Here is a 19,374-nt window from a genome sequence, read left to right as displayed (position 1 = left end):
TTTGTGTTTCCCTGTTAGTTAACACTAAATCTAAAATATTATTTTCACGTGTTGGTTCCTTAATGTGTTGCGTAAGAAAGCAATCGTCAATTAATTCTAGAAAATCTTCTGCTTCACTATTCCCTGTTTTGTTCAACCAGTTTATTCCACTAAAATTAAAGTCACCCATGACGTAACTACTGTTAGATCTAGATGCCCTAGATATTTCATCCCATAGATGCTTTGCTTCCTTTCTGTCTAAATTTGGTGGCCTATATATAACTCCTATTATAATATTATTTGCTTTTTCGTTTAATTCTATCCAAATAGTTTCTGTGTGTGGCTTAGTTTTGATTCCCTCTTTGAGACTACATTACAAATTGTCCCTAACATATATGGCTACTCCTCCTCCTCGTCTAATATATCTGTGTGAAATAGTTTAAATCCATTTATTTGATATTCAGCTAATAGTTCTCTATTTTCTACATTCATCCACGTTTCGGTAAGTGCAATAATATCTATTTTTTCTGTGCAGACAAGAGCATTTAATTAGTTAATTTTATTTCTTAGACTTCTACTGTTAGTGTAATATACCCTAAGTGAATTGTTATTTTGAGGCCCTTCTCTTTCCCTGATCATTTTGCCAATTCCTTTCTCCCACAAATACATACTTTTATTATCTCCTTCCTCCAAATCAATTCCCATACCTCTATCTACTAACAGTTTAAACCCAAACAAACACCTCTAACCACTTCTTCCAACGAGTTCGCAACAGCAACAACCCCAGCTCTCGATAGATGCACACCATCACGAGCATACAATTTATTTCTTCCATAGAAGTGTTCCCAGTTGTCTATGAAAGATATTGCATTTGATTTGCAATATCTTTCCAGCCGGCAATTGACACCAAGTGCCCTTGACATTCATTCATTTCCCACTCCCTTTCTTGGAAGAATGCCACATATGATCGGGATTCCTCCCTTGCTCCTAACTAATTCAATGGCTGTCCTGAATCTCTGTATTAGTTCCTCACTCCTAACTCGTCCAACATCATTACCCCCTGCACTAATACAAATAATGGGTTTGTTCCCATTTCCTGTCATAATATCATTCATGTGATAATGATGATAGAGTTACAAGATACGAGCTAGATGGTGTTGAGATTGAGAAGTCGAATTGCGAAAGGGATCTAGGAGTTATGATAAGTATGAATTTAAAACAAATGGATCAATGCATGAATGTTCATAATAAGGCAAATAGGACACTGGGATTTATTAATCGAAGCGTTAGTAACAAGACATCTGGTGTGGTTCTTCAGCTATATCTTGCTCTGGTTAGGTCCCATTTAGGTTATGCAGTTCAGTTTTGGTCGCCATACTATAGAATGGATATAAATTCACTTGACCGTGTCCAACGTAGGATGACTAAGTTAATTCCCCAAATTAGAAATCTTTCATATGAAGAAAGATTAACAAAGCTTATATTGCATTCACTGGAAAGGCGAAGAGTTAGTGGTAACATGATAGAGGTTTACAAGTGGAAAAATGGACATAACAAAGGAGATATTAATAGGGTAATAAAAGTATCAACACAAGACAGAACACGAAACAATGGGCATAAATTGGATAAGTTTAGATTTAGGAAAGACTTGGGTAAATACTGGTTCGGTAACAGAGATGTTGATTTGTGGAACCAATTACCGTCAAACGTGGTGGAGGTGGGGTCCCTCTATTGTTTCAAGCGGGGGTTGGACAAGTATATGAGTGGGATTGGGGGTTATAGATAGGAGCTGCCTCGTATGGGCCAATAGGCCTTCTGCAGTTACCTTTGTTCTCATGTTCTTAAATAGTTTAAATCCATTTGTTGATATTCAGCTAATAGTTCTTTATTTTCTACATTCATCCACGTTTCGGTAAGCGCGATAATATCTATTTTTTCTGTGCAGACAAGGGCATTTAATTCGTTTATTTTATTTCTTAGACTTCTACTGTTAGTGTAATATACCCTAAGTGAATTGTTATTTTGAGAGCCTTCTCTTTCCCTGATCATTTTGACAATTCCTTTCTCCCTCAAACACATACTTTTATTACCTCCTTCCTCCCTTTAAATTCCCATACCACTATCTACTAACAGTTTAAACCCAAACAAATGCATCTAATAAATGGTTCCAACGAGTTCGCAACAGCAACAACCCCAGCCCTCGATAGATGCACCCCATCCCGAGCATACATTTCATTTCTTCCATAGAAGTGTCCCCAGTTGTCTATGAAAGATATTGCATTAAATTTGCAATATCTTTTCAGCCGGCAATTGACACCAAGTGCCCTCGACATCCATTCATTTCCAACTCCCTTTCTTGGAAGAATGCCACATATGATTGGGATCCTATGCCACATATGATCCTTCCATTATTTCTATATCATGCTCTGGTTAGGCCCCATTTAGATTATGCAGTTCAGTTTTGGTCGCCGTATTATAGAATTGATATAAATTCACTTGAACGTGTCCAGCGCAGGATGCCTAAGTTAATTCACCAAATTAGAAATCTTTCATATGAAGAAAGATTAACAAAGCTTAAGTTGCATTCACTAGAAAGGCGAAGAGTTAGGGGTGACATGATAGAGGTTTACAAGTGGACGAATGGACATAACAAAGGGGATATTAATAGGGTATTAAAAGTATCGACACAACACAGAACACGAAACAATGGATATAAATGGGATAACTTTAGATTTAGGAAAGACTTGGGTAAATACTGGTTCGGTAACAGGGTTGTTGATTTGTGGATCCAATTGCCGCGTAACATGGTGGAGGTGGGGTCCCTCGATTGTTTCAAGCATGGGTTGTACATGTATATGAGTGGGATTGGGTGGTTATAAATAGGAGCTGCCTCGCATGGCCAATAGGTCTTCTGCAATTGCCTTTGTTCTTATGTTCTTATGTAACAGTTGATTGTTTCAAGCTTGGGTTGGACATGTATATGAGTAGGATTGTGTGGTTATAAATAGGAGCTGCGTCGTATGGGCCAATAGGCCTTCTGCAGTTACCTTTGTTCTTATGGTCATATGGTATTAAAAATATCAACACAAGACAGAACACGAAACAAGTATAGATATAGGAAAGACTTGGGCAAATACTGGTTCGGTAACAAGGTTGTTGATTCGTGGAACCAATTATTAGAAGTCTTTCATATGAAGAAAGATTAATAAAGCTTAAATTGCATTCACTGGAAAGACGAAGAGTTAGGGGTGACATGATAGAAGTTTACAAGTGAATGAATGGACATAACAAAGGGGATATTAATAGGGTATTAAAAGTATCAACTCAAGACATAAGAACATAAGAACATAAGAACAAAGGTAACTGCAGAAGGCCTATTGGCCCATACGAGGCAGCTCCTATTCTATAACCACCCAATCCCACTCATATACTTGTCCAACCCGTGCTTGAAACAATCGAGGGACCCCACCTCCACAATGTTACGCGGCAATTGGTTCCACAAATCAACAACCCTGTTACTGAACCAGTATTTACCCAAGTCTTTCCTAAATCTAAACTTATCCAATTTATATCCATTGTTTCGTGTTCTGTCCTGTGTTGATACTTTTAATACCCTATTAATATCCCCCCGGTTATGTCCATTCATCCACTTGTAAACCTCTATCATGTCACCCCTAACTCTTCGCCTTTCCAGTGAATGCAACTTAAGCTTTGTTAATCTTTCTTCATATGAAAGATTTCTTTCAGACAGAACACGAAACAATGGGTATAAATTGGATAAGTTTAGATTTAGGAACCAACATCACAGTTGTGTAGTTGTACACCAGACGTCACGTCCTTCACTCACCAGACCACTCCACAAGTGATCATTTGAAATTTCATCATGGAATTCCAATTGACTTATAATCGATCCAGCAATGCTGCTCAGAGTAGGAAAAGACCATCGATAATGGATACCAGTTCCGAAAGTGACGGCGAGTGGCATCACGTGAATAAGGCTAACAGGACAAGCCACTCCATGACGACCCATCGCCCATTAATCTCTCCAGCTTCTCCAGCTCTCCCAGCGCCTCAGACTAGATCTACGTTTCCGGTCTTCAAAGTGCAGCACACGGAAGGTAAGTCTTCCTACGCTACTGTAGTGGACGTGGAAAAAGAGTACCCCCAGCTCCAGGTCAGGGCAAAACCTAATCTCAAAGGAGAATACATTCTGAGGCCAAAAGACGAGTCGGCCGCTACGATTCTAAAAAATTACGCAAAATGTGAGGAACTGAAACCAGAGGATAAAATAAGTAGACCCCAGTCATTGTCCTCCACTATCCCTTGCATATAGCCCTTGGCCATCTCGAAAAGCTGAACTATGTGGTGTCAGCAGAGAGATGCCAAGTACGAACAAAACAAGAAACTCGACAAGTCCTTCTCACAGTAAGAGGACGGATCCCGGAAAAACTTGACCTTGTAATCTGGGGCGTGTTCCAACACAGGCCTTACACCCCAGAACCACTAAGATGCTTTAGATGTCAGAGATTTGGGCATCACAAAGATGACTGCCAACGCCCAGTGAGGTGCGGAGTCTGCAGCCAGCCCCATGATACAAAAACATGTATTGATAAATTCAAGGCAAACCACCCTGTTCAAGCAAAATGCCCAAATTGTTCCAAGGCACATCATGCCTGGAACTTGAAATGCCCTGAAAGGCTCAAAAGGCTTCAAACGAACCCCACCACGCCAACAGCGGAGCCGAAACCCCCACCAAAACGAATACCAGCTCCCATGCCCACTAAAACCGCGTGGGGTCTACCCATTCAGGAAGAGGGGGCACACGGCCCTTCACCATCGGCCATGGTGAAGGGTGAGAAGACAGTACAGGACAAAAAGAAAGATGGAGGACACAAGACTCATGTTCAAAGTAGTCGGCCTCCCATTTCATCCAGCAAGCACACTGGGGCCAATAGGAGTAGCAATCCCAGTGCCAAAGTTACCACCGAGAAGGGTCTAAAAGCCACTAGGCCCTCAACCTGCACAACATTAAATAGTGCTCCCACTGAACTGAACGCTCTCTGGCCAATGCTCAAAACTTTGGTCACTGAGTTAATCGAAAGTCTGCTGTCTTCACATGGAATCAAGCAAACCACAGAGACTCGGAAGACAATTGAGCACAAGCTCAAAAAATTCGAAGATGTAATATCCACACCGTCAAGACAGCAGGGCAAGAGGCACCCCCATAAAAAGCAGATAGAGTCCAGCTCGTCGGAAAGCGACATTGATGAGGCAATTTCAGGATCACTAAGAACCTATACCCCAATTGCAACTTCCATGGCGTGTTCATCAGACTCCATGGATACCACGGAATTATCAGCACATTCCAAGAACCTAGAATTCTAAAGATCCTGCAATGGAATGCGCAAGGACTGCGCACTAAATTGCAACACTTGCAATGCATAGTAGCAACCAAAGGCATAGACATCCTGATACTACAGGAGAGCTTGCTTCGAGCCGGATTAGCACCTAAAATCTCAGGCTATCGAGGCTTCTTCCTTCCATGGATCAATGGGCAATCCAGGGGATGTGCAATCTATGTAAAATGTGACCTGATCTCCAAATCCATAACCAGCCCACCCAATTGTGAAGCAGGGACAGAGGTAATGGGAGTCACCATTGAGCTAAGACACGACAAACTTGAAGTGTTCAATGTGTACAGGTCTCCACACGCCGAAATGGATCTCTCTGTGTTATTTGGACACGCGACAACAACAAACACAATCATTTGTGGAGATTTTAATGCCCATCATCAATTGGCACTGGGCTCGAACAGAACAAATGAAGCCGGCATACACATTACTCATCTACTGGACCAGCTTCCAGAAATACAAATCATAAACAAGAATGAACCTACCCACATCCAAGGAGGCAGATTAGACCTAACCTTCGTTTCAGCCTCCCTAAGAGATGCAGCAACATGGTCAGTTGAGCCCACACTCACAAGCGACCACTATGGGGTCCAAATTGATCTTCAGTTAGACCTACCCACCCCACCTCCGCCTCCATCTGAAGCCTGGAACTTTGCTTTAGCAAACTGGGACCGATTTCAAAACCTCATCAACACAGGACAGAACACGAAACAATGGATATAAATTGGATAAGTTTAGATTTAGGAAAGACTTGGGTAAATACTGGTTCAGTAACAGGGTTGTTGATTTGTGGAACCAATTGCCGCGTAACATTGTGGAGGTGGGGTCCCTCGATTGTTTCAAGCACGGGTTGGACAAGTATATGAGTGGGATTGGGTGGTTATAGAATAGGAGCTGCCTCGTATGGGCCAATAGGCCTTCTGCAGTTACCTTTGTTCTTATGTTCTTATGTTATGTTCTCATTTCAGAGTGGCAAAGAAACTATGATCTTCCCGAAGACATTAATCAGGCAGAACAAGAATTTGTCAAAGCGATTCAAAGTGCAGCCAACCACTCAATCCCACTGAAAAAACAGTCCACCGGACACCATAAAGATCATTGGTACTATTGCGAACGTGTCAAAGAACTCAACCATAGACTCAATAGAACAAGAAAGCTATACAAAAAGCAGCCAAGTGACCGCAACAGGATCTTACTTTGTGAGGTCAAGGAACATGTACATCGAGAGACCAGACAAATAAAAGAACAAAAGTGGCTAGAATGGTGTTCACACCTGAATGAACACGCCTCTCTCGGGGAGATGTGGCAGCAAATTCACCGGGCCAAAGGGAATAAAACACCTAAAGCTCCACACCCCAAAGATCCTCAACAGGAAGCCGAAGTACTGGCAACCAGGTTTGCAGAGAGAGCAGCCAGCAATCAACTTCCACCAGATGTATTAGCAGTACAGACCGGACTAGAGGAAGAAAGGTGGCACAGAATCCTTACAGCATGTGAAGAAGTCTCTGACACTAATGCCCCCTTCACACTGGATGAGCTCAATCGGGCTAAGAAAAACTCCAAGGATACATCCCCTGGAGCCGACAAAATAACCTATAAAATGATTAGAAACCTCGGCCCAGAGGGAGACGCTGCATACCTAAGGTTAATTAATTTAGCCTGGACTTCTCAAACTAGACCTTCTGCTTGGAATAGAGCAGACATAGTGCCGATCCCAAAACCCAAAGATCCAGCTAATCCCAGGCCCATCTCTCTCCAAAGCTGTGCAGCCAAGACGGCTGACAGAATGGCACTCAACAGACTGGAGTGGAAAATGCCTAAACTGCATCATGATATGTATGCCTATAGAAGAGGGGTTGGCACAGTGGAATGTATTACAACTCTGTTAGCCCACTTGAATGACAGACCAGGAATGCTGATATTCCTGGACCTCGAAAAAGCCTTTGAACTGGCTAGCGCCCCAGCTATTCTCTGCTGCCTCATTGACAAAGAGGTCAGAGGCAACCTGCTCTCCTGGACCAAAAACTGTCTCATAAACAGAGAAGCAAGAGTAAAACTTCATGGCACAGTCTCTGAGTACAAAAGACATGAAAATGGTACACCGCAAGGAGGTATTCTTAGCCCTCTTCTCTTCAACTGTTTAATGGAAAGAATAATGAGGTTGAAACTCCCACATCACTGCAGGCTGCTAAACTACGCGGACGACTTTGTCATCATCATAAAAGGAAGGGATGCGGCACGCCTTGCACCCAAATGCTTAGACTGCATCAGTAAAGAGGCAAAACAGATTGGGATCAAACTCAACCCCTCAAAGTCAAAGGCCATGCCCATAAAAATAGCGAAGCCCAACATCCAACTCACAGTACAGGGTCAACCAATAGAATGGGTCGACACCTATCAGTATCTAGGAATCATCCTGGACACACACATGAATTTTAATGCTGAGGTCACATACTTGAGAGAGCGAACTGCGGCCCGGACGGCAATCCTCAGGTTGCTAACCTCCCTTTCTGGAGGAGCCAATCTGCAAGTCCTTCGCACATACTATGTACAGGCAGTCAGATCAGTGATCGATTATGCCGCACCTGCACTCACAAATCTATCACACCAACAGTGGAAAAAGCTTGAAGTTGCCCAAAACAATGCTATGAAAGCTGCACTGGGAGCCCCCATGTGGACCAGGCTTGAAACTCTTAGACTGGAGACGGGTTTGCCCTCTCTACAAGAAAGAATATCACAAAGGACAGCTACAATTATCAGTAAGATAATTATTTCTTCTGATCCAATCCCAGTACGGCAGGCTTTGGTGGTTGGACTAGGCCAAAACAATGGAAACTCTTGGGTTGCAAGAGGAGGAAAAGTCCTAAACAGACTACATTTAAAAAACATGATTCTTGATAGAGAGGGTGATCATCCACACCCAAATTACACTCCTTCCGCGCCGTGGGAAGAGCCTACTTTCAAAATAGTAATAGAAAGTCTCCCAATGAAAAAGGCTGCCTATGATCCGACAATCCTAAGGCGCATAATAGAAGAGCAAATGTATAGCATAGCAGTAGCAGGAGCCACCCACATCTTCACAGACGGATCGGTGGACACAGAAAATGAGAGTGCTGGCGCTGCTCTTTGCACGACCAGCGTTCAGGCATATTGGAGACTGGGAGGACTAGCATCATCAACCCAAACTGAGCTGTTCGCCATACAACAGGCATTCGCATATGTGATTGCACAAAACACTCAAAATGCAATCATACACACAGACTCAAAAGCTGCACTTCAAATACTAGGACGAAAACAGTGGAAAGATAATGTGGAAATAATTACCACCATTTTGTATCAAGGAGCAGTCGCTAAAGGCAAAGGCCTCAACATAACTTTAAACTGGATCCCATCCCATATTGGAATCCCATTAAATGAAAAAGCTGATGAAATTGCTAAATTGGCAACTCGTCATCCAGTGATAGAGAACATAAAAAACATCATCATCAAAAAACTCTCACATCTCAACAAAGCCTACCTACACCAGAGAATAGCTGAAGGTTCGCCCTCTGCAACATGGTATCTTCAGGCAACCAAATTAGAAAGGTTAAATATCCCAAAAGGAATCCACAGGGAAATAGCAGTTAGGCTATATAGACTACGTCTAGGTTACAGATGTAACTGGGAGATTGGTGAACCCCGACAGAGAGAGTGCATCTTCTGCCAAACTGTCAAAGAAAAGCCATTACTTCACTATCTTCTGGAATGTGAAGCAACCAATGACCTTAGAAGAGCTTTAAGAGTTCCTGAATCATGCAGTGGCCACCCTGAAGCCATCAACACAGCCACTCTCCTGGTCAACCTCATAAAGACTGTGAAGCAGTATTCTCCCCCACGATAACAGCTTGATGGTTAAATGCAACCTCAGAACACTGGGAAAAAAAAAATTGTACCACTTACGGGCTATTCATGCCCGTGCCACCTCTTGGGTGGCTTAATCTTTATCAATCAATCAATCATTTAGGAACCACGGGAGACATCTCCCGTCACGCAGGGTGCAGTCGCACCTCCACAGATATCGAGTATCAGCTCTTGATACTGGTAATGGCTCAAAAGGGCCACCACTTACAGGCTATTCATGCCCGTGCCACCTCTTGGGTGGCTTCATCTTCATCTTAACACATTCACAAAGGAGACATCTCCCGTCATGCAAGGTGCATTCGCGCCTCCACAGATCTCCAGTATCAGCTCTTGATACTGGTGGTGGCTCGAAGGGGCCACCACTTACGGGCTATTCATGCCTGTGCCACCTTTTGGGTGGCTTCATCTTCATCTTAACACATTCACAAGGGAGACATCTCCCGTCATGCAGGGTGCATTCGCGCCTCCACAGATCTCCAGTATCAGCTCTTGATACTGGTAATGGCTCAAAAGGGCCACCACTTACGGGCTATTCATGCCCGTGCCACCTTTTGGGTGGCTTAATCTTCATCAATCAATCAATCATTTAGGAACGACCTGGGTAAATACTGGTTCAGTAACAGGGTTGTTGATTTGTGGAACTAATTACCGCGTAACGTGGTGGAGGTGGGGTCCCTCGATTGTTTCAAGCGCGGGTTGAACATGTATATGAGTGGGATTTGGTGGTTATAGATAGGAGCTGCCTCGTATGGGCCAATAGGCCTTCTGCAGTTACCTTTGTTCTTATGTTCTTATATAGGCCACCAAATTTAGACAAAATGGAAGCAAAGCATCTATGGGATGAAATATCTAGAGCAACTAGATATTTCTAACAATATTTATGTCATGGGTGACTTTAATTTTAGTGGAATAAACTGATTGAACAAAACAGGGAATAATGAAGCAGAAGATTTTCTAGAATTAATTGACGATTGCATTCTTACGCAACACATTAAGGAACAAACGCGGGAAAATAATATTCTAAAATTAACTTTTCTACTATACACAGACGCCGTCTTGTAGAATCGGCTCTGATACACAATGTACCCAACATGAACTTGAGTCCTGGCTTTGTTGCTGTGGACTCTTCCCTTTCACAGTATATACTCAAATGCTCTAATCTTTCTAACAAACGTGACTTAACATAAGCTTACCCCTTCCATTTATCTTTCTTTCTCTTTCCTTTTCTTTCTCTCTTCTCCCCTTTTTCTGTTCATTGTCTTCTCCTGTCTTGCTATCCTCTTCTTTTTCCTATTACTATCTCCTTCTCATTCGGTGCTTATAATAGGAGCTGCCTCGTAAGGGCCAATAGGCCCTCTGCAGTTCTCATTATTACTACTATCCCCTACACCTTACTTCCCTCCTCAGCTCTCTCTTGCCTATTTATTGAATGTCGTCGTCGTCGTCCCTTCAACTTCTAGTGTGTGATCTGGTCAACATACTTCAGCCGATCAATCATACTCCGATTGGTCAACATACTTCAGCCACGTTATTGTTGTGACTTATCGCCTGTCCATTCATCCATGTTTCGGTAAGCATGATAATATCTATTTTTTTCTGTGCAGACAAGAGCATTTAATTCGTTTATTTTATTTCTTAGACTTCTACTGTTAGTGTAATATACCCTAAGTGAATTGTTATTTTGAGGCCCTTCAATTTCAATGATCATTTTGCCAATTCCTTTCTCCCCCAAACATATACTTTTATTATCTCCTTCCTCCAAATCAATTCCCATACCACTATCTACTAACAGTTTAAACCCAAACAAACACCTCTAACCACTGGTTCCAACGAGTTCGCAACAGCAACGACCCAAGCCCTTGATAGATGCACCCCATCCCGAGCATACATTTCATTTCTTCCAAAGAAGTGTTCCCAGTTGTCTACGAAAGATATTGCATTACATTTGCAATATCTTTCCAGCCTGCAAAAAACACCAAGTGCCCTCGACATCCATTCATTTCCCACTCCCTTTCTTGGAAGAATGCCACATATGATCGGGAATCCTCCCTTGCTCCTAACTATTTCTACTATTGTTTTGAATCTCTGTATTCAAATCAATCAAATCAAATGTTTGGTAGCCCTCGATAGATGCACCCCATCCAGAGCATACATGTCATTTCTTCCATAGAAGTGTTCCCAGTTGTCTATAAAAGATATTGCATTAGATTTGCAATATCTTTCCAGCCTGCAATTGACATCAAGTGCCCTCGACATCCATTCATTTCCCACTCCCTTTCTTGGAAGAATGCCACATATGATCGGGATTCCTCCCTTACTCCTAATTCTATTGTTCCTTTGAATCTGTATTCAAATCAATCAAATCAAATATTTATTTAGGTAAGGTACATACAAGAGATTTTACAAAGAGTGATGGATTGCCATATTGGCTAAGTATATTGTGTTTGGCTAGATTAAAGTAAAGTAAAGCTGCTTGTAGATTAGATTTTCAAAAATTTGTGACAAGTTAGGCAGGATTGATATAGGTCTGTAGTTGTTAACATCTGTAAGATCACCACATTTGTGTACAGGGGTTACTCTCGCTCTTTTTAGGATATCTGGAAAGATTTGGAGTTCAAGTGACTTGTTATTAGTTCCTCACTCCTAACTCGCCCAACATCATTACCCCCTGCACTAATACAAATAATGGGTTTGTTCCCATTTCCTGTCATGATATCTTTCATGTTTCCAACAATATCACCAATACCAGCTCCCGGATAGCAAATCCTTAACCTGTTCCCCTTATCTCTGGCACAAAACGTTCTGTCTAAATACCTCACCTGGGAATCTCCCACAACCAAAGTTCGCTTCGTTCCAATCAGGAACGTTAGTTTACCTGCGCTTCAATGCTCCTCGTTGCTTTGCCTTTGCCTCCTCCTTGAACTACAGGTTCACCACAGCACTCGTCCTCTAACACATCAAATGCGTTAGAAGTCCTTAGGCTATTAGGTGTCGGTTTTGCCAAGGTCTTCTTAAGACCCCTATCCTTTACAACTTGCCAAGACGAGGTCTTTTTAATACTGGTTAATATATATAATATGCCTAAATATTTATATATATTAACTCTATATTTTTACCGTATATTTTCAATATAATGGGCCTCCGACGTCTACATTCAACGGTTTGTGTCTTCTTGGCTGGAGTGGAGACTTTCTTCTTGGTGGGTGAGGAGACTCTTGGTTGGGTTGAAGCGTTGCTACATCCAGCTACTGGGCCATTTGATGATGTAGGAATCATCATTTCTGCTTTGGAGGTCTTGGAGGCAACGGCAGGTATGTTCGTTTTGCTGCCTTGATCTATTCCGTTGCTGTTTCTTAGTGGAGTAGTGCTTCTTTTTTTCCTCCAGTTGTTGGAGGCCCTGTCCTTGCTCAGACTAGAAGGATTTGGTATGTCAGTTTGTTGCTGATCATCATTTATTCGGATTTGTCGAGGGGTGTACCACTGGCTTTTTACCTAGGGTCTGGTCGATTGGGGTCTAGAAGTTGTTACTTTGGGTTGCTGGGTTGACCCGAAAGCTAATATTATTTTTCCCCTTTCTGGACATCGTTTGTTCCACGCGTCATGTGTATCCCCGCAGTTCGGACATTTTGCTTTCGTTTGTTTGCTTTCTTTGTGCAGATTCTTGCATATGTCGGTATTGTGGAGCTGCCTACATACACCACATCGTTCCAGGCCTCTGCAGCCATCTTTGTGGTGGCCGAAGCGCTGATATCTGTAGCAGCGCATGGGTTCTGGGTTGTACAGTCTTAGCCTGAATTGACCATAGATCCCAACACTCAGTGTTGATGCGAGGTCCTTTTATTGTTACAAGAACCTGTCTTGTTTCTATATTGTTGTGCTTGCATCTTTCCGCCGTTGTAACATTTGGGCATTCTAAGAGACTGTTTACATGAACTTCGACCGGGAAATTTTGGCTTCTAGTTTGGTTTCTTTGGACGTTTCTTCGGTTCTTCTTTGTTTGTTTGCCTTTCCGTTGCCTACAAGTTGCCACGGTGCTTCGTTTAGCGTTGGGTCGTCTTCAGCAATTTTCCTTGCTCTTGCTACTAGATCACTGTGTCCTTCTGACGTTAATAATTCAGGAAGGATGGTTAGGAAAGACATATACGGGGGAGACATGGTTACACTATTAAAATAGTAACTGAGGGAGTGACTGTAACTGTGTACTGCTTCACTCAGCGACTAACCTTTTTCGACTGAACCTTGGGTGACAAGAAACCGACCACTCTCTTAGAACAGTGCAATTATAGTTCCTATTCCAAAACCTAAAGTCCCAGGAAATCCAAGACCCAAGCTGTCTGGCCAAAACTGCAGAAAGAATGGCCTTAATCGAATTAATCGAATGGAAAGCCAATCCACTACACCAAAATATGTTTGCTTACAGAAAAGGTGTTGGAACCACAGAATGCCTTACCTCCCTCCTGAATCAAATCAATGACATACCTGGAATCCTTATTTTTCACAACCAGTTTTTCACAACCCTATTTTTAAACAACCAGTTGAAATTCACTCAAGAAATTGAATATCTTCGGCAACGCTGTAAAAACAGAAACTCAGCTTTGCGCTCCCTGACCAGTCTTAGAGAGGGTGCATCTCTACCAGTACTCAAAATGTACTACGTTCAAGCGTTCAAGCACTCATCGACTATGCTTCCCTTGCTCTTACATCCCTCAGTGATAACCAATGGGAGAAACTGGAAGTGTCTCAAAATGATGCTCTGAGAACAATGCTGGGAGCACCTATATGGACGCGTAGAGAGAACCTTAGAATGGAAACAAATTTACCAGTATTAGAAAACAGGATGAAACATAAAAAACAAGGATAGCCACCATAATAGGAAAACTTACTGGAACAACCGCCAGGCTGTCAATCAAAGACAGCATACATAGATCCTTTCAGAAAGACCTACAGTATAGAACAAGCTCATGGATGGATAATGTGGTCAAGATTTTAGAGAAAATGGACCTGAAATGGACCATTGAAAACAAAGGGGAAGATAGACCATATCAACACTTTCGACAGCCTCCTCCATGGGAAGAATCGAATCTAAAGATAATCATTGAAAGATTACCAGTTAAAAAATCAGCATGTGACCCGCAGAGGCTCAAGGAAGTAATAGAACAACAAATGGAAACTATCTCTGGACCCACATCTCACATCTTCACAGACGGATCAGTTGATCAAGAAAAAGGTTCTGCTGGGGCAGCAGTTTACACTAGCAACCATGAAGCTTACTGGAGCATGAATAGTGGGTGCTCAACATTGCAAACAGAATTATATGCCCTGAAAGAGGCAATAAACTACACAGTTGACAATAATTTTCATGATGTCATCATTCATACAGACTCTAAATCTTCGCTCCAGGCATTGTTATCCAGTCAGCACAGATAATATACAACTTCTCACAGAAATTCAACATATAGGAAAAGAAGCCCATAATCGAGGGCTGTCAATCACCCTAAATTGGATACTAAGTCACATCGGCATAGATGGTAATGAAAAGGCAGACTCACTAGCAAAAACTGTCACTACTCTACCTGTTGTACAGGTTCAAATACCTCCAAGTTTCTCACAGATAAAGGAGCAAATCAAGAAGAAAATATTCTCAACTATCAAAAGTCGCCAAAGTAGCTGAAGGAAGATCCACTGCGATATGGTACGAACAAGCCACTGATTACTCCTCTTTCAAGCCTGGTAAAAAGATATCCAGAGACATTGCAGTAGCCATACACAGACTCAGACTTGGTTACAAGTGCTGCTGGGAGGTAATGAACCCAATAGTTAAAGAGTGTCACATCTGTGAAACCGAAACAGAGGCGCCAAAATTGCACTACTTACTGGAATGTGAAGCTACTGAATCCCTGCACATCAAACTCAACATTAATTCAACGACAGCAGCTGCATTAGATGCACATTCCACCGACTACAATGATTAGAAAAGCTGTTGAGGAATGGGACTCATTAGTGAGCATTCTGCATCTACATCCGCCACCAAGATAATATTAACAAAACAAGATTAAAACCAGTGCACTAAAACAGAAGCGATAAATAAGCAGGGAAAAAGGAGATCTCCTCCTCAATTCTAAACGTAGACCCAAATATCACAGGAAAAAGGTTATCATGTATAACCAAACTCAATTACGGGCTCACCGTGCTACATGGACACTTCGTCCTGAGTAGCTAAATCTGAAACAACAACATTCTACATTCAAATTTAGTTTTGTCTTCATTAACCACCAGTCCCATATGGTGACCCATTGAACTGTTTGAACCTTTGAAATATCTTTGCCCTGAAACAAAATATCCTCGGCATATATGATCGGAGTTACCCCATTTGAGAATCTCTGAGATGCTATCATATTCATTAGCACATTAAACAGCGTGGGTCTCAACACTCCTCCCTGAGGTGTGCCGAGTTCAAAAGATCTCACACCTGACATACAACCCTTGATACCACACCTAAGCCTTCCTTTCGTAAAGATTATCCCCTATCCAGCGCAATAATCTCCTTTTAACACCAAGACCAGCTAATTCATTTAAAATAACCTCTTTGTTGGCTTTATCAAAAGCTCCTTGTAAATCAATAAAAAATTCTATAATAATCATTATCATTAACTAGACATTTAATAATACAGTCAGAGGTACTTTTTCCTCTGTGGAATCCGAACAAATTACTAGACAGCTGATCACCTGTTAAATATAAAAGTCTATTTAAAATGATCCTCTACATCATTTTACAAAAACACGAGGGTAAGGACACAGATCTGTACTCTCCATTAGCTTTAGGAATAGGGATGATCAAAGCTTTTTTTCCATTTACTGCGAATTCTGCCCTCCTTATAACTAATATTAAAGAGGTCTATCAGTGGGCTTTTCGTCATAATGGCAAGTTCATTAAGTATTTCATAAGTTACTCCATCCTCCCCAGGGGCGGTAGATTTCCCAACTTTAATCACCGTTATTAGTTCTTCTCTGGTAATACCAGAGAAGAACCCGAACAAATTGCTGGCCTGACACTGCTTCCTGACACTGTTTATTAAACCATGGGTTATTATATTCCCTTTACTGTTGGTATAAATCTTTCTTCGGCCTCCTGGTATTTCCGTATGACTAGGTCCATCATATCTTGGACTGTTTTTCATCTAATTTTTTCCTCCCACTGCACTTTTTCACTCCCACTCCCGGATAGTCCCTTATCCTCCTGTAGTCAACTCTCCTTTCCCAGACTTCTTGTCCTATGGTCACAAGTTTGAATTCCATCATGTAGTCAAAGACTAGGACAATTTTTCGCTGGCCCCTAGAGGTATTTCATGCTCCAAATTCTTGATGTCTTCTACGTTCTGGGTGAAAATCAGGTCTAATAGACTCGGTGCATCTCCTCCTCTTAACTTTGTGTCTTCCTTCACATGTTGTGTTAGGAAATTCCTGTCTATAACATCTACTAACTTTGCTCCCCACGTTTCGTCCCCTCCATAGGGATTCCTTGATTCCCAATTTATCATGATTTAGGTCCCCCATGACCAGCAGCTTTGCTCTCATTCTGTGAGCTAATGTTGCTGCCTTCTGCAGTTCATCTATGCATCTTATTGTTGTCATCATACTCCTGCCTGGGTCTTCTACTGTTTGGTGGGGGATTGTATATTACCAAGATCACAATCTTTCTCCCATCTGCTGTCAGGGTTTCATGTATGAAGCTTGTGCTCTCATTGGTAACCCGATTTCCCAGGTCTTCAATCTTCCCTTTCCGCTCTATTAGGAGCGCCACTCCCCCTCCCTATCTCTGTCCTCTCTTTTCTTATCACCTGGTAGCCCTCCAAAAAGATTGCATCTGAGATCACGTCATTTATTTTCCACTATTGCAACTATGTCAGGATCTGCCTCACTCACTTTTTATAAGAACATAAGACAAAGGTAACTGCAGAAGGCCTATTGGCCCATACAGTGCCAATATTTTATAACCATAACCATATATTATAACTATAACCATATTACTATAAATATATAATCTATTTATAACCACCCAATCTCACTCATATACATGTCCAACCCACGTTTGAAACAATCGAGGAACCCCACCTCCACCATGTTACTCGGCAATTGGTTCCACAAATCAACAACATTGTTACTGAACCAGTATTTACCCAAGTCTTTCCTAAATCTAAACTTATTCAATTTATACCCATTGTTTTGTCTTCTGTCTTGTGTTGATACTTTTAATACCATATTAATATCCCCTTTGTTATGTCCATTCATCCACTTGTAAACCTCTATCATGTTAACCCTAAATTTTCGCCTTTCCAGTGAATGCATCTTAAGCTTTGTTAATCTTTCTTCGTGCGAAAGATTTCTAATTTGGGGAATTAACTTAGTCATCCTACACTGGACACGTTCAAGTGAATTTATATTCATTCTATAGTACGGCGACAAATACTACGGAGACTTTACCAGTCTCCGTGGTGTAGTGGTAAGACACTCGCCTGGCGTTTTCACCATCTGGTCACCATTTGGTCCGGGAGACATCTCCCGTCACGCTGGGTGCAGTCGCACCTCCACAGATCTCTAGTATCATCTATTGATACTGGTGATGGCTCAAAAGGGCCACCACTTACGAGCTATTCATGCCCGTGCCACCTTTTGGGTGGCTTCATCTTCATCGTAACACATTCACAAGGGAGACATCATGCAGGGTGCATTCGCACCTCCACAGATCTTCAGTATCAGCTCTTGATACTGGTAATGGCTTAAAATAGCCACCACTTACGGGCTATTTATGCCCGTGCCACCTTTTGGGTTGCTTCATCTTCATCTTAACACATTCATAAGGGAGACATCTCCCATCATGCAGGGTGCATTCGCACCTCCACAGATCTCCAGTATCAGCTCTTGATACTGGTAATGGCTTAAAAGGGCCACCACTTACGGGCTATTCATGCCCGTGCATCCTTTTGGGTGGCTTAATCTTCATCATCATCGCCTGGCGTTCCTGGAGGGGTGTTTGGGGGGGGGGGGTGAATGTGGGCTGGGGGGATCCGAGAAGTATCTGGGGGGTGAATGGGGGTCTGAGGGGGGTGAATGGGGGTCTGAGGGGGGTGCTTGGGGGGCGAATGGGGGCTGGGCATCTAGGGAGGTAGGTAGGAAGGTCTGGGGGTAGGGCCTGGTTAGGTAGGTTTGGAGTAGGAAGGGAATACTGGGTCTGAAGATTAGGAAGGGTCTGAAGATTAGGAAGGGTCTGAGAGGCATAGAGGGGTTGAGAGGTAGCGTATGGTTGAGAGTCAGATAGAGGTTGAGAGGTTAGGGGGAGAAGGATAGAGGGGGTAGGGGGGGGGGAAGAGGGGCGGATGGATCATAGATAGTGAGAGAGGGGGGGGAGGTGTTATTAGTCAGGGGGAACTCAGGGTAGGAGTGGTCATTAGGGAAGAAGGGAGGGAAAAGGGAAATGGAGGAAGAGGTGTAGGGTCCCCCCATCCCCCATGGGGGGACCATGTCCCCCCCCCCTCTCGCAAGGGTAGGGGGGTCACATGGCAGGAGAAGGAATGAGGAGGGGTGATGGCTGGGCAGGTTTTGGGGGTTGAGAGGATGAGGGCTGGGAGAGTTTTGGGGGTTGAGGGGATGAGGAGACCCTTGGAATGTGGGATGAAGCAGATGGATTTGAATGCGATGGTGTCAGGGGAGGTGTTGGGGAGATAAGAAGGAGGAGGGAGGGCTGATTTGGTCTGACGCTCAAATGGGAAGAGTTGTATAGTGGAGGTTTCCTCGCCTGTGGGCTATCTGTTCCTCTTTTGTCATGTATCTGTCAATATACATGTTGTAGTAGTTTTTGCTACCTCTGGGTAAGTGTTTGTGATGCAGTATGTAATCTTGCCAGATGTGTTCCAAAGTAATGAACATGTAACTATTGCAGGATGTGTTCAGAAACGGTAAACATATAACTATTGCAGGATGTGTTCGGAAGTGGTGTATTTCAGCCTGCCCACAGAGGTGCTGGAGCTGGTGTTTGCACATGTGCCTATAGTACATCTGTTGACTGTCGATGCAACTGTCTGCCGCT

General features: G+C 42.7%; 1 protein-coding gene across 1 annotated transcript in view; it reads left to right on the top strand.

The window, feature by feature from the left end:
- LOC123751874 (F-box DNA helicase 1-like) overlaps positions 1-19,374 on the top strand; it is a 100,351-nt gene that overhangs the window by 57,720 nt on the left and 23,257 nt on the right. The window contains exon 9 of the mRNA XM_069320781.1: positions 14,427-14,618. Coding sequence (XP_069176882.1) covers positions 14,427-14,618 — 192 coding nt within the window. The remainder of the gene's footprint in view (positions 1-14,426; positions 14,619-19,374) is intronic.

Source organism: Procambarus clarkii, chromosome 8 (assembly GCF_040958095.1).
Source record: "Procambarus clarkii isolate CNS0578487 chromosome 8, FALCON_Pclarkii_2.0, whole genome shotgun sequence".
NCBI classification, from domain to species: Eukaryota; Metazoa; Arthropoda; class Malacostraca; order Decapoda; family Cambaridae; genus Procambarus; species Procambarus clarkii.
The sequence above is the reverse complement of the archived record's forward strand: the minus strand, read 5'-3'. Positions and strand labels throughout refer to the sequence as shown.